We start from the raw sequence: 16621 nt of genomic DNA, 5'->3' as shown, positions 1-16621 counted from the left end.
CGGAACGTCACGATCCCAGTCAAACCTCACTTTTGATAGTATGAGAGTTTGGGCCTTTATTAATTTCATTGATTCAGTTGTTAGTCTGTCAGCATCGTAAATTTTAGGTTCCTGAAAAATAACAAAAACAAATGGTGACCAGAACACAAACAAGACACAGAAGATTTTTCCAAACACTGTTACCCATTTTTATAACCTTTTTCTGTGGGAAACAAAAAAAAAAGTTTTTCCCAAAATATTGCTCACGATGAATCTTCCTCCATTCTTGTGTACCTAATCTTGTGAGCTGTCAGTATCATGTTACATCTGTAACAATGACATGCTGTTCGCTGTACAGTCAAAAGAGTCTTTACAAAATATATTATGTAGATTACGTTAATCTTCCCAGGACTTCTTGTCACTGATTGTTGCAATACAGAAATGGGAATTTCTTTGTTGTCATGTCTGCCTGGCTGATTTCTCATTCTCAGCCCGTAAATCTTTCTACTTCAGTCACTCTAATGTGTGAACACTCTTTGACGTGTGTTTAACTTTTCGTTCAATCTCCAGACCTTGCAACGTTTTGGGATAAAAGTTTAACTTTTTATTTTTTATTTTATTTATTTTATGTTTAGGAAAACAATGCAGTTTTGCTTTTTTTTTTAATGAAAAATGCCATCACTTTTCAGACTCAAAGCTACTACCTACCCACTCCTGTACCTAAGAGTTTATCATATATAACTCCTGCTGCTCTTGTATTTTTCTACCTTCCAGCAGTGATTCAAGAGATCAAAAACAACAACAACAACAACAAAAAAGCTGGCCAAGTGTTTTTGTGCTGTAAAAAAAGACACATGATGGAAACAAGCAATAGAAGCCACATTATTGTTTCTTTCTTTTTCTGTCTTCAGATACAGATTGTGTGACTTTTTTATGCATTTCTCTCAGTTTAGAAATGTTGTTATTGCTATTGAAGCGATGGTTCTTTGTTAACTAAGTATCAGTCATTTTAATTAAATCAGTGTCTGCTCACTGAGGCAGACTGTTTGGAATTGGCTCAGAATTGAATAAGTGACATGAGAAAGGGCAATTCTGCCTCAATAGGTTAATTTTCTGGAGTCTAATGAAAGCAATTGTTTATTGAAAGGAGACTGTGTATAATTTCGGCCATCAATTATGAGGCTTAATGTCAGTAAGTATAAAGCATTCCTAGCTTTCAGAGCATTATCCTTCTCCTTTGTTTTTGTTGTCTTTTCTGTAGCCTATAAGCCTGATTTGCTCCTGCATGCTAACTTTACTATCTAGTCTGACAGCTTAAACAGCAGGTCTTGATAGTCATAAAGAAGATTTCGCGTTCAAATATTTGGTCTTTGACATGAATAAATGTGATTCTTGAGACTTGCTGTGCAACAGCCAAATATCACATTTTAAATATGCGCACTACAAAGGCAGCCACAACCAGAAGAAGAGAAAAAACCCAGTGAATCCTGATGTTTATGGATTAGAACAAAACCTTAATATACGTACCATTTTATTTAGGTTTGGGGTGCAAACCTAAAAGTGCTGCTGTAACTCACCCTGTAGCTGCTTTTTACTCACCCTGACGGAAATCACCAGATGTTATAAAAGGTTCTTTATGTAGTATCTTCAGAGCAATCATTCATACCGTACTGACTAACATAAGGTGTTAATGATACCCTTTTTAAATACTCTGTCAAAAACATTTAAGCTTGTCAAATTCTATAGTGCATTTGAAACCTGATTTATTTGAACAGGTTCTGCATTTCAACACCTTGTATCAGAAACAACAACACTACTGGCATTCTTTATTAGAATTTAAGGAGGCTTAACGGAGGTGAAAACCAATAAAATATTATTACCCCAAGGCTGAGTAACCTCATCAGGACAGACTCTTCTGTTTCAAGACTGCAATTCTCCTTTATCCACTCCTGCTACGCTGATTAACAACGCCATTTGAGGATATGGTCTTTATCATTGCTTAGTGGGTTCTTCCAAATTTAATAAGCAATTTCACCTAACCCTTTTATTAATGTAGATTTTAAGTTTAATAAAAATTTGATAAAAAGTTTTCACCTACATATTAATAATATTATATAATATTACTTACTACATTTCTAAGGAATTACTTTTGTAGTATTCATAATAATATGCTTTAAAAGTCAACTGGGGTAAGAGGTAGTTTCTGCTTTGCATTAGGTTGTAAATTCTCCTTTAGACAAATAAAACATGCAAAATCCTGTGATTGCTTGTTTTTTTATGTCAGTTTCTGTGTTTTTGTGTGTACGTGTGTTGGCTTTCATCACGTCACGGGGACACTGATCTGTTTACGTTCACGTCATGGGGACCTCTTCCTTCCAGGGGACCAAAAACCAGGTCCTCATAAGAAAATTAGGCATCAACAGCTATACAAGTAAATTACAGGGTGCTGGTGAAGTTTCAGGCATGGGCCCATGTCGCACATTATTTCTACTAAAGCTGCCATATGTAACTATTTTTTTTTTAAATGCAGTGTTAATGGCTTAACATATTTGTTAAAATATCCTTGAGTAGTAACAGTAAAGTATTAGAGATAATTTGTGAAAATAAATAGTTTCTCCACCTTTTCCCAGCTCCCAATCAGAAACAACCAATCAGAGCAAGGAGAAATGCATTTCTGTTGCACCAGGGCATGTTAGGCTTTCAGTTGTTTTAAGAAATGTTCACATAATCTATTTATTTATGTTAATATCTGTAAAATAAAGTGATTTAATTTATAGCAAACTTTCCGAATTAACTCTTTTATTCATCAACAACAATTTGAATTGTAACTAATCAAGTCAGGACACCCTACTTCTTAACCTTTTGTCTAAACTGTTTGGCTTCAGTGTGATGCTCTTTAAAACTACTTCTGTTCCTCCTGTGTCAGATAAATATTTGGTTTTGGCGATTCTGAAAAACTTTGTGTTTCACTGCTCACCCGAATCATGTCTTCACCTCCTGTCCAGGGATTACGAAAATGTAAAAGCTTTAGTCAAGATTTCATCTCGCTTGCTGCACTTTGATTTTTCACTGGTTCACAACTACTAATCACTTTTTTTTTAATTTTCTCAGAACCATATCTGTTGTCTTTCAGAATGTATGTACAGTAGTTGGTGCACAAGAAATTACACAAATAAAGTTTAAGGATAAAAAACAATATTTATATTAGTTGGCTTTGAAGAATTTGAATAATGGATGATTAAGTGATGAGAATGGAAATAAACAGAAACAGTTTCTCTGTTGACATGACATTTCCCTGAACATGGCACACAAATAATATATCTTCCATGTATATAGTATTAGAAATAGGATTCATTATTAATTCTTTTGAAATTCTACTTAGTTTTCTTTCTTTCCCAGGCATGACTCAATGAATGTATTTTACATAAAATAAAAAATTGCAACACCTGCACTCAAAACAGGAAAACTTGACAAAAATAATCCATGCTACATGAACATATGAATATGAATAATCACTTTAGTGAAAAATATTAATATGACATTAAATAGGAATTTTTAATAATACATACAAAAAATGCAAAAGTTTAAGAATTTCAGCTGTTGAATATGACAAAAGCATCCAATTATGAGAACTCTGTTTTGAACTCTGGTTCTGATTTCCCCACCCTTCCCAGATAAGCATCGTTCAGGTCTGAGTGCATGTACCTGACATCCTGAGGAGCTTTTGACTTCCTCTGAATTGTTTAAGGTTTTGTGCATAATATGCACTGACCCAAAACTATAAAATAATGATGATGCGATACTTTTCAAATTATATACAAGCCATTGCGATGACTCAAGCAATAGGGGACTTGATTTTTTTTTTTAACAAAAAACATAAAGAAATGCTGATTTAGAGAAAAATTTAACTCAGCCTTGGAGACATTTTGCAGCTTTCATCAACAGTTATACAAGTCTGAGCACAAACACATAGAATGAAACTCAAAAAATTCCCTCTACCTCATCGAGTATACGATCTTTGCCAGTTATAAATTGCATGAATATTATGGGAACATGCTGGCACTCGTTTACAAGTACTGACGCTGCGGTAACGAAAGGCCCACCCCCCTGCAGCTCCTCCCAGCCCTCTCCTCCTCGCAGCGAACTGCTTCGCTCGCTCCTCTGCATTGAAGAAGTCCGTGGTCGCTCGGAAGAATTCCAGTATGACTTTGTGACTCCAGTTGGGGCCATGGTTGTCCACTGTACTTGTTGCGACCACAGAGCCTGCTGCGCTTCCGGCACTTCTATCTGACTGGGTGGAGAAGCCACAGTGACCTCCACGGTCTGTTAGAAGGAGGAAAAAGTGTGGGTTTGTCTCAAAGAGCTCCAGGGGCAGGGAGGACTGGGCGTCTCCTCGCACAGGGTCGTCTTTAGCGCACACACTCAGAACAGGAATAGCCACTTCATCCACGTCTCTTAAGGGTTCGTTGCGTTCCCAGTAAGCATCCCAGGCTCCTGAAGCGCTGCAACCACTGCTGGTCCCAGATGTGGAGCCAATGTAGCCAGACTGACAGAAGAGGGCTTCCTCCACCCCACGCAGGGAACAGCTAGAAAAAAGAGTGTCTGTGTGCATGATGTCCCCCAGCGCCGTCCTGTACCTGCAATATGAGAACAGATGCAAATGAACAAAGCAGGACATGAAAAGAGAGACACTAGGTGGAAAACAGTAAATCAATGCTCATGAGCCGCACAGGTCTCAGATTCTCTAATAGCTTTGATTTGAGGAACTTCACCTGGGTCACGATGTCTCTCAGAATCACTAAGTTGACATCAAGCAGGCCATCTGTTGCTGTGGTAACTTAATTGCTCCCTCCAATAGCCCATGCCTCTCCGATAAATGGTTTCTGAGTACCTGCAGATGCACTGTCTAAAATTTTCGTTTCATCTCATTTTAAACAATCTATTTTTTAAATGCTCCTTTTTGCTAATCGGAAGAAAAAACAAATCAATATCTAATAATAATTTTTACTTTATTCATCCCAGCAGGGAAATTATTTCGCAGTTACAGCACACGACAGGAGCTGTGTCTGCAGGCAGCCAGCTGAGCCAGCACCATTTTTTGAAGGAGGACATGTGGCAGAGGTCGTCGGGACCGGGAGTCGAACCCGCGACGTCCGCGGGTCTAAGGCCTCCAAACGTGGGGCATGCTAACCCGCTGCGCCACCACAGCTTCTTCATATCTCTATGAAGACATAGAATATCTTGGGGTGAGATATGAGAGAAATCAAATAAAAGTTGTTTTTATTTTACTCCAACAAACCTGGAAAACATTGTTAAAAGAATGCATTGGGTATCATTCCAGAGTAAGGTGGTTTAAAACTAAATTTACACAAAGTCCTTTAAAAATATGACTTTATTACAGATTCCAGTGATACAATAATACTTAGAGGTGTCAAACCTAAAGTAGCTTGAGTTTCCTCTTTATTTTTAAAAGGCGCACATTTGCACAGTTGGTCTATTTGCAGATCATTTCAGCCAGTCGTTATCTGGCAGCTATGGAGTTCTCAAAAACCAAACAGGGCAAGTGTTTGTCTCCCTTTGACTGTTTATTGTTTCCATTTCCACAATTATAGACAGTCAGTTTTTATCCAACCTGATAGAAATTGGTTTCTATCAAGGTTTATTACTTTGCGTCATGAACTTGATTAAGAATAAACTACTTAATATTTCTTAAAGAAGAGAAATCTGTCAAATGACACCTTAACTTGCTACTAGCGTGTGATTTAATTTGTGAATATATCAACACCCCTCATCATTTGAAGGTTTGGGGACCAGAAGAGGCATTTAAAAAACTGTAGTTCATTAATATGTTAAAGGTTTCATTATTTTTAAACTCTGTTAAAAGGTCTCTTTTAACCCCTTAACTATCCCCGTTGTTCTCATGGATACATTGACTTACATGTTAACAATTTGAGGGTGACAGTTAAGGGGTTAATGTACAATTATCTAGTTCAGATTTGAGTAAAATAAGTATTTTAGATATCTAACCAGAGATGATGAAAGGGAGACTTTCGTCACTGTAATACATGAAATAGTTTGCTGATGTAAGCATTTTTATTATTTTACTCTGCACCCAAAATGCTCCCTAACAAGAGACTTCAACAGAGGCTTGTTTTGTTCTTATGCACGCAAGTTCAGCAGTAACATGCTGGTAGCAACTGATTAGTTCTTTGAGACAGAGACATTATTTTACAATATTGGTAGATCTTGTGCCATCAGATTTTGTCACACACCTACCGATTTCAAATCCTTTAAAAGCCAAATTGCGATTTTGTTTTTCAAAGTTTGTTTCAAAAGCTGAAAGTTTTCCCCAAGATATTGCTCAAACTTTGTCTTGTCTGGTAAACCTCATTTTGGCGTATCACCTTGAGTCGTGAACTTGACATATCATTAAACCACTAATTATAATTTCTTCTCGTTCATCTCCCCCTCCTTACCTGCTGAGACATATCTTCTGATACAGTGCCAGCACCCACTGCAGGGGCCAACATAGCCCACTCTCAAACCAGCTCTGGCAGCGAAACACAGGTGACAGGCAGACCGCTGCCGTCACGTAACTGGAGGATCCACACTCCCCCAGGTAGGACAGGAGGAGGCCCGACCCCGAGCTCTCGCTCACTGCGTACAGTCTTCCGGCGGGCTGTCGGTAGCGAATGTAGCGCACAGCCTCTCGCAGATCCGAAGGGTCGCCAAACTGCTGCAGTTTGAGGGTGGTCAGTGGAGTGCTATTGTGGCTGCGGCGGTTGAAGACTGCAGGGAGGTAGCCGTGGGACAGAGCCGATTCACACAACTGTAGAGACACAGAGCAGAAACAGGATAATAAATGATTCAATGTCTCAAAAATGCTAGGCTGCAGTGGTTGATAAGGAAACGCTTACAGGCTGGAGTGATGTGAAGCAATTGACTTTTGTTGTTTTTATGAGTAAACCAATGATTGAATTAGCGTGACCTAGCCTCTTCTTGAAATGTCAGAGAATTAAGCAATCTCTCTTTTGGGCCCACTAACTCAAAACACTGCTGTGACATGGTCAGATTACACTGAAAGCTCTTTGTAAAAACAAGATAAAAGATACCTATAAATATATTTGACTAAAATAATTTTGTAGATTAATTTTTTTTTTAATCATTACATTAACTTGTAACTGAGCAAAAGTATTGTTTTACTCTCTTTTGCTCACTTCTGGGGAAAAAAAGAAATTTAGTTTTTCTTACAGTTTCAGAAAACAATGCATGCTCTAATTAAATCCAAATAAGGCTGCAGACTCTTTTCATATCAAACAGAGGAAGGAAAAATTATAACCTGTGTTTATATCTTGTAATAAATACTGCATGACATAAGCAACCATTTTTTTCTTCCTTCTAATGCTTATGTTTCATTCAAACCCACAACATAACTAATCAATTAAACTGACCTGAGCAAATGCCAAAAAATTTATTTTCAAACCACTTTGCACGAAAAACAGGTCAATTTTTTATACAATCATCAAGAATTAGCTCTAAATTAATTCAAATAAGTTTAATTCATTCCGATAAAATTCCACAGTCAGATTCAGATCAACCTGCAAACAATTCAATCACTAAAGGTTTGTCATAAACTTGATGCAGTTTGTTATTTGCATATCAGATAATAAACTGGGCAAAAAAAGTTACTTTTTGCTCAGTTTCTACATAAAGTAGACCTGAATGAAGGAGCAGGAACAACATTCCTGGATCTAACATTTACAGCAGCAACAAATTATGCAAGATAAGAAGATTTACTCTAAAAGCTGCAAGACAGTCAGAAAAGTGCAGTGACAAACTGTTACACCAGAACATCACTCATTTACCCATCAGAATGAATCATTGTTATCCAAATAGATAACATAAGCAAAAGACATATGAATTAAATCTGCACACTTCAGCTTGAATTTCCTAAGATCTTTAGCAATACTGACAACCTAAAGGCATGATTTAGATTTCCCTGGCACAATTGTTCCTGTTCTGCATACACAGACACAGAGACCATGAAGCATCATTGCACTTTTAATGATTTCTATGAATCTTAAATTGGAAATGAACAGATTTAATACATATATTTTTGCACAGTAGGTTTATTTTTTGACAAAAATATTGAAAATAACACTGGATTATGAAAGAAATGTTCCTTTGCAGAAAAAGTCAAAAGGAACAAGTTGCTTCAGCAGTTTTCTAACAAGGCTGATTAAATGTCAGCTCAGTGATAAATTCCTGAAGCAGAGACTGCACACTGGACAAAACGCCCCGCTCTGACCTTACAGTATTACTGTAGTAGAGGGTTTCTGTACTGAAGAGTGATACTTCCTTCAGTTCTTATTGATTAGTTCAAGTTATTTCACATTTAGAGCTAAAATCAAATCCCATCAACAAACCTTTAAATGCAACAAACCATCAGATAGCAAAACAATAAAACAGATTCACCTCTACAGGTACTATACAGCCTGCAGGGTACTGAGAAAAGATTGCTTGCTGGAGGCGTGACTACGCAATCGCTAATGTCTGCCCATGACGTATGCAATGCAGCAGCTCAATGAAGCTTACCGGAAAGCCTGCACTATAAACAACCGGATGGGCAGTAGGGCCTTGACATTTTTGCCAGAAACAAAATGTCTTATTACATTTCCTTCCACTTGACACAGATGTGCTAATTTGTGTTGACCTGTCCCGTAAAATCCCAGTAAGACACATTGAAGGTTTTAGTTGCTATGCGACAAAATGTGCCTTGAATGTTCGGTGGATGGCCATACTTTTTGCAAGACTAAGCATTTGATACACATAATTTGTGGTAACTATAATGATACAGGTGATTCATACAGCTTGTTTTATTGATGATAAATCAGGTTTGGAAAAGATTAGTTTTTCCTCTATGATTATATCCAGAGGTGATACAGTCATGACCATTACCAATAAATTGTTCCTACATTACCTGCACCGGAGCCCGGTTAAAATTGCATCCCACTAAAAATGTAATCAGTCAAAGCAGCTTGCTCTCCTCTCAGACTGAGAAAGGACGAAGTCGAGGGGTACATTGCAAAGAAAATCCCCACATAATACAACTATTATTTTCTGTGTCTTTACAAAAAGAACTACACCTAAAAATAAATTCCACAAACAATGTGTAAAGCACATCAAATTCCCCTTTACTAGGTCATGATGTGCTCGATGAAGCCGCTCTGTCAGCAGGGGAGTTAATGTTGTAAGGCGAGATGGGTACAACCGCTGGATGTCTGCCTGCAGAAATATTTATGGATATTGAAAATACTTCTCTTTAATAATAAAAACTGGGCTCCTTCCTACACATCTTTCCACACCTTTGATATATTGAAGTTCCTTCGGTGTGATGTCTTTCAAAATGAGGATAAAAAATTATAAACTGTTAAAGTGAATCTCTTTTATAGTTTTTTTTTTATAGTCATAGGTTATGAGGATAATATTCTGTTGTCTCAAAATAAATATAAAAAGCAAAGCAACTAGACCCTCCTGTAGTTGATTTTGTCAGAGAAAATTGAACACCACCAATTTATTTTGGAATAAGCTTTGAAAGGTATGATGGTGCTGCAGAGACTCAGCAACATTGTGGTTTTGCTGTTGTGTGGGTTACCTCTGCCGTTTTATTCTCACTTGAGATGCAAGCTGCTAAGCATGCTGCTTTAGCAGTACAGAAATTTTTGAAAAACTGCTGGACTAATTCTCTAGCTTCGAAAGATACTGTAGATGAAACGGACAGAAAAAGAGATATAGAAAGGAAGAGAGAGACATAAATGGAGTATGTCATTACATTGATTACACTGATTGGTAGAGTGATTGCTGTTATTAAAAGAAAGTAGAGATGCACCTATTGCAGTTCTTTGGCCGATCAAAGAACAATCGTTAAAAAGATGCAGATACTGATTTAGTGAAAAAGTTCGTAAGTTAGCAAGAGTGGGTTAACGTTTGTAAAACTTGCAGGTGCAGATGTGACTTGGTGGGCCCCCCACATTAAGACTAAGTCCCTAGGGGAAACACTGCAAAGCCACACGTTAGATGAAATATAAAACTTCAACAAAGTTTATGCCTCCAGCAAGCAATCGTTTCTCAATAGCCAAGGATGCAGACCCTCTGTAAGAAGAAAACATTAGAACAAGGGGCTGGTTTATACCAGGATATATTTAGATATATCTAATAGGTAATTGGAGCATACAAACAAGACTAGCTCTGTATTTTAGTGCAGACCTGGGCTACTTGTATTACAAAGGTAGATCAAATGCAAATATTGTCTCAAATGTATGTATTTTCCTTGAGTTTTAATTCTGCTTCAGACTAACCTCTGATCTCTACATCAAGGATATAATGACTACATGATGTATGCCAAACTGAATTAACAAAGCTCTTGTCTCTTTATTTACTCCCACTTGGCTCTGTGGCATATCTCTCCAATATTATGCTGACGACACTCGGATTTATGTCCCACTATCAAAGAAAACTGTATTCTGTGCTACATCACAGTATCTCGATGATGTAAAGGCCTGGATCTCTTTCAACTTTCTAAAATGTAATAAAAGTAAAACAGAAGTTATGGTTTTTTGGCACAGAAGAAACCGTCCCCGTAGATGTAGGATCCTTGGCCAAGACAACCATCACTATCTGTGGGGTAAATGATGGTTAAAGTTAAGCAAGGCCTTTCTCAGAACCATTTAGAGATTCTAAGTCATGCCTTTTTCAACACTTGTCTTGATTAACACAATGCACTTTTGCAAGTAGTTATATTATTTTCTAGTCCAAGATGGTAGAAAGCACACTTGGCTTGTACAAGTTAATTCCTTTGTCTTCTCCATTTAACCTTTTAGACTAAACTATTGTCTCTCTTTTTTACTTATTAAAACTCATCTCTTCAGCCTCTGATGTCCCTTAAGAAGCTAATTTTTACTGTATGTTCTTTCCCCTGTTTTATGGGTTTTTTTATATTTATTCTGGCATCTTTTTTCAATATGTATGGCACTTTGGTCCTAAAGATGGAAGTAGAAGAAGACAACATATTTGCAAAAATATAAAATCACAGAAGTTCAGACAAGTCATCCATTTAAAAATGTTTGTGTTCTGTGATAAAAGGGAGCTGAAGATCACAGGCTCCATAACCCACATATCTCTCTGATTCTTCTCTGTGTCACAGATACAGACACGAGTGTGTATGCTCACACAGCACAAGTGCTTTCATCTCTTTGCCGCACTTACTCACTTTCTCGCACTGTGATCTCTTCCTGCATAGTGAATTTCACCAGTGACAGAGGCAGTCTTAAGTCTTACTTTAGTGTGCAGTTCTTTCAAATGTGAACGGATGACCACATCACCAAGAGAGCATAAAAAAAGGAAGATGAGCTCATCTGTCTGAACGAGGCACTTCATTACACACCCATAAATTTCCTTGGATTTACAGGTTAATATTGAGCATATTTACTTTTTAACACGGTGCTCGTAGAGCTGGCTTTTTTAATGATATAGAGCTGACAGGGAGCCTGTGACAGATTTGCACACAGAGGTTAAGAGAGTGCAATGAAGCGTGATGCCAGGTGCCCTGAACAATGAAAGGGCCCAGCCGGTGTGCTCCCGGCTTCACAAGTCAAGTGATGCTTTGTAATCCCTCACTCAATTACCTCTGTCAGTCTATTGGAAGGAGCTGAAGAAAGACTGCCGTGCATCAGCTCTCTGTTTTTTAACCAATCTGCTCTTTTCCTCCAAAGAAGTATGACTTTGCCCCAGGAAGCTGCTGTTTTCCCCAAATGGCAGATTGGGATGTTTGCATCTTTCAGTGTCACTTTACTAAAACCCTTCTGCTTTGAGAAGATGGAATTGCTTTTACAAACTGCATGAGCCTGTATTCAATTTATTTTTCCATCATTCAAGTAAAACAAAAAAAATCCCTTATGTTCCTGTTCAGCTTTATAGAGTGATGTATTTTAACAGCAATGCATCTAACTATATAAGAATGTACTTGATGGAAAAGACAAACAAAAACTACACTAAAATCAAATGCAGCTAAATGCAGTTTCCAATTATAATAGCTCGTCATTTTCAGGACCTTGCAAAAGATAAAAAAAAAAAAAAAAAAAAATCTGAAGTGTTGGTGTGCATTCTCTAAATAACACTGAGATGAACCAAGTATTCAGCAGTTGCCTAGTCTTGTGATCTCAGTATTCATCCAGCTGTTATAACAGTGAAACCCTGAGGGGTTTGTTAGAGAACATTAGTGAACAAACAGCATCATGAAGGTCAAGGAGCACAGCAGACAGGTTAGGGAGAAACATGTGGAGAAGTTTAAAACAGGCTTATGTCATCAAATAATATCCCAATAGCTGACAGACCTCTGATCAACTGCTGCATCACTAAAACATTAGAGCATTAATCAGTGAGGTATAGCCAAGCGGTCTATGGCAACTTTGGAGGAGCTGCCCATCCACAGCTCTGGTGGAAAAATCTGTTACTGCTTACAGTTTGTTGCAAATTTTTATTTTATGTCTTTATTCTGCAGGAAATTGTGCAACAGAACTCAGGCCCTTAATTAGTTACCTTCACCACATTCCTTGTGATCTTTCCGAAGGAGTTGGGGATGATGAGCAAAACTGGGCTGGTGGAGTGACTGGAAGTCCTGCGTCTCCTGTGGTGGGACGGCACAGCCCAGTCCAGCGATACCAGCCCGTCGTCGCTGAGCTGTAGGTTGTCCCGCACGAACTGGACCGAGCTGTCGCACGGCCAGCACGCCTCGTACGCGCTCTGCAGAAAAGCGCTGGCTCTCCACGTCCATCCGCCGCACGGAGAGTAGCAGCTGAAAGTCCTGCAGTGCTTCTGGAGGTACTTGGCCAGCGCGGAGGGCTTGCAGATGAGCGACACAGTGCGTGTTTTTTTCCCGGTGCCGTCAGCTCCCTCCGCGCACACCAAGCGGGCACCGTCGCTGCCGGCTGCCAGCTGTGAAACGCCCAGCCTCTGAGGGAAGGCGTTGGGACCAAACAGATATTTGGTGCCCGGCCATATGAAAAGCACCAGGATTACAACACAGAAAGCCACAAGCCATTCCAGCATTGGCGCGGTCTGCAAAGTGGAATCAGGAGAACGCGATCACTTTGACGGCTGTATCTGAAACTGAAGTTTACATTCACGACTAATATCCAAGGCAGCTGTCATTCTTACAGTTTTTTCCCCAAAAAATTGTTTCAAAACTGCTTAGTCCTTTAAAGGAGGTGTTTACTTCCCTCCTGTGCCAGCGCGCACCGACCGGTCCATCGGAAACACACGGCGGTCTTTGCGTAGCGGGTTCTGCTTTAATTCCAGCACGTTTTCCTCTCCGGACGCAGCTTGGGATCAACGAGGCGGATCCGCTCACAGTTTCAAGCACGCAGCTCCAAGAGAGTGATGCTTAAACCTGTGGTGCCCAAACACAACTAATGCCTGAGATCAGCGCGCAGCTCGTGTTGGAAACGCCTCGCACACTCCCCTCCTTCTGACCGAACATGTCATCCTGATGATGTTTTTAAGCTGACTCATTAAAACAGGCAACTTCCAGGAATCAGGAGTTTTATTAACATTTCAACATTTCTAGGAAAAAAAAACACCCAAAACAATAAGTACAGCCAGTTTCTGATCGGTATCAGTGAGATCTAAATTCCTGCTAAATTAATTTGGGAACTTGCGACCTTGTGCATTTAAGCCACCAAGGGTACAGTCATAACCAGAGCCATAGGCTATGGTCACTTCTTTTCATGCGCTCTATGCAAAGTGACCTGTTGAGCAGGTGAACAGTTTCTGTTTTCTAAATGAGATGCGTGTGGGAAAGGACAAAATATATAAGCCGTACTGCATAATTGGATGCAAAATGCAGTTTTATAGCATACCTCCTATTTGGATAAGAGGTATTTCTTGGTACTGATGCTGACGTAAGCCCCTTGTCAATTTGCATTTCATCCAGCTACATTTACATACCTAAAACAGCAGTTAGATAACATATGCAGTTTAGATCTGTCCCTCCTGTTTGAAGTATCACTCAGTACCAACAGGTCATTTCAAAGTTATCAAAATGATCGGGTCATACTTCTCACAACCCTGGTCTTCAGCAAAAAGCCCAGAATCTCGCAAAATCCTATTTCAAATTGGGGTTTTTTATCCTAAAAAAGTAATCCAAACTTTCAACATCTCACTTTGCTCTGTTCATTTCAGAAAAAGTGATGACTCATCATATAATCTTTTGCAGTCACGTACATGAGATTATTTGATGCTAACTGAGAAGGACAGTGCTTTTGAGTCAAGTCAAATTTATTTATAAAGCACATCACACATATAGACCTGGTGTGGCAATAGCAGAATAAAATTAGGTAATATCCTAACCATGTTTTCTTCAGCAGGAACAAAGATGCAGGTCAGAGGTGACAAGAAGACTTGTTGGACAAGTCTTGATGCTTGGGTGGAGGTTCATGTTTCAGCAGGACGATGCTTACAAGCAGCCAGAGCTGCAGTGGAAAGGCTCTTTCAACCATATCGGTGGAGTGGTCGTTTGAAGGTTTACGCAGAAGTGATATCTAAATATTTTTGCTGAAATAAGCAAAAGGTTGTTTCTGAAACTGTTGACCTCAGGAGGTTCTGAGTATAAAGGCAGAGCAGATGTTTAAAATTGTATTTATGTAAACCATTTAATAGTAACATTTATCACTTTTCTTTCATTTTACAAACGTGTAGCACTTTGTTTTATTCTACAAAAGATCTCAATAAAGTACTGGTTTGGCAGTAACAGGCAGAAACATTCAGGGAGTATGAAGTACTTTTGTAATGGTTGAGTTGAGTATGAGTTACATCATGCTGGTTTATTTCTTGGAAATTAGAAGTTTTGTCAATAGTTAGGGACTATTGTGACCACATAATAGAATCTCCTACCTAAAATAATGGCCTAAGTTATTTTTCATCTATCTATCTATCTATCTATCTATCTATCTATCTATCTATCTATCTATCTATCTATCTATCTATCTATCTATCTATCTATCTATCTATCTATCTATCTATCTATCTATCTATCTATCTATCTATCTATCTATCTATCTATCTATCTATCTATCTATCTATCTATCTATCTATCTATCTATCTATCTATCTATTATCTATCTATCTATCTATCTATCTATCTATCTATCTATCTATCTATCTATCTATCTATCTATCCTGCATAAAGTGTGAATTAAATATTGATGTTGGCATCTCGTTACTGACTTCCTTCATCATTCAAAGCTCACACACATATTAATTGGTTGAGTTTACATTGTGTTTCTCTTCAAATCTGTTTTATTTATGGAAATGTCAACCTTTTTCTACATGCTTGGAAACAACTGTGAAACAGGGCAACAATATAAAATATCTGATGATATTCAGAGCCAGTGACTCTGTAAAGGTCACACGAGGAAAAGAAAAATCTTTTTTGACAGGCACAAGGGACAAAAAGAGCCATCTGGGCAGCAATAACCTATTTTGCATTGATAAAAGCAGGAAAGGAGGTCATCAAATCACATTTTATTTTAGGTAAAAATGACAAAAAGATGACTTTATTAGATAAGGTTTGAATTTTACATGTAACAATATTTGTTTGATGAAAGACCTATGTCAGAGAGAAAGCTCTGGTAAATGCAGCCTGTGTGTAGCAAGTCTAAGGAAACTAACAATGTTTAGTTTCACTGGTAGCTATGAAAAGATGTTTGAAGTAAGCTAAACTTTTTCCCATTTTGTCATGGTAGAGCCACAATGTATATTTTATTTAGGTTTTATGTGACCAATCAGCACAAAATAGCAAAATGTTGGAAGGAAGGAAGAGGAAATTGTAATTTTTTTTAAACAAATCAAAATCTGAAACATGTGATGTGCTTGTATCTACTCTAATATCAGGGTAATAAATCCAGTGCAACACTGCCATCGAGAGTCAGCAAATTAGAAAACAGAGTGCACTAATGTCAAACTTGATATCAATATAAATCTGGCTGCTCTGTGATTGTAGCAAATGCAGTCATAACTGTTTGGCATCTGGGAACTCTCTACATCATTGAGTGACTAGAGAAACACAACAATCCATGGTCCTTCAGAGCAGCCTAGTAACCGTTTCTTCTGTTTCATTCAGTGTTGCAAAAAAAATACATAAAAATTAGAATGTATGTATTGGTGCACATGGTGATCCCTCTAAACTGCTATCAGGTCCTATGCTTTGCAGGCTGTGCAGTGTTTTCCCCAGCACTGCTGACACGTTAGAAAAAAAGTAGGTTACTAGGCCAAAATGAAGAAGCAGCCTAGAGGTTGTATTTGGCACAGTAAATGAATTAAGTCTTCTAGCTCAGATTTTGCTAACATTTACCTCCACATCAAGTTGCACATTTAAGAAAAAACCCTTTACACTACACTCAAAGAAAACATTTAAAAGGCTGAAAGGAAATCAACATGAGGTCGAGGCAAATTGTCTTATGTTGCAGTGTGAGCTAACATCACATACAGCCACAGAATAGTTAGCTCAGTTTTGTGGTACGAAGGATTAAGGAGCAGGGTTCCTCCATGACAGTAGCTTCTATATATTTTACTCTTTGCTCCAGAT

At 38.3% G+C, this 16621-nt stretch overlaps 1 protein-coding gene across 1 annotated transcript; it reads right to left on the bottom strand.

The window, feature by feature from the left end:
• Positions 1 to 3100: 3100 nt before the first annotated feature.
• On the bottom strand, positions 3101 to 13491 carry LOC102229928 (protein ABHD15-like). The gene is made up of 3 exons (XM_014469525.2): positions 12577 to 13491; positions 6456 to 6808; positions 3101 to 4616 (listed from the first exon to the last, which is right to left on the bottom strand). Exons 1-3 carry the CDS (start codon positions 13084 to 13086, stop codon positions 3980 to 3982), a joined length of 1500 nt encoding a protein of 499 aa, XP_014325011.1. The 5' UTR covers positions 13087 to 13491; the 3' UTR covers positions 3101 to 3979.
• Between the last annotated feature and the right edge of the window lie 3130 nt (positions 13492 to 16621).

Source organism: Xiphophorus maculatus, chromosome 18, assembly GCF_002775205.1.
Source record: "Xiphophorus maculatus strain JP 163 A chromosome 18, X_maculatus-5.0-male, whole genome shotgun sequence".
NCBI lineage: Eukaryota > Metazoa > Chordata > Actinopteri > Cyprinodontiformes > Poeciliidae > Xiphophorus > Xiphophorus maculatus.
Note: the sequence above shows the minus strand (reverse complement) of the source record. Positions and strands in the feature narration are given on the sequence as shown.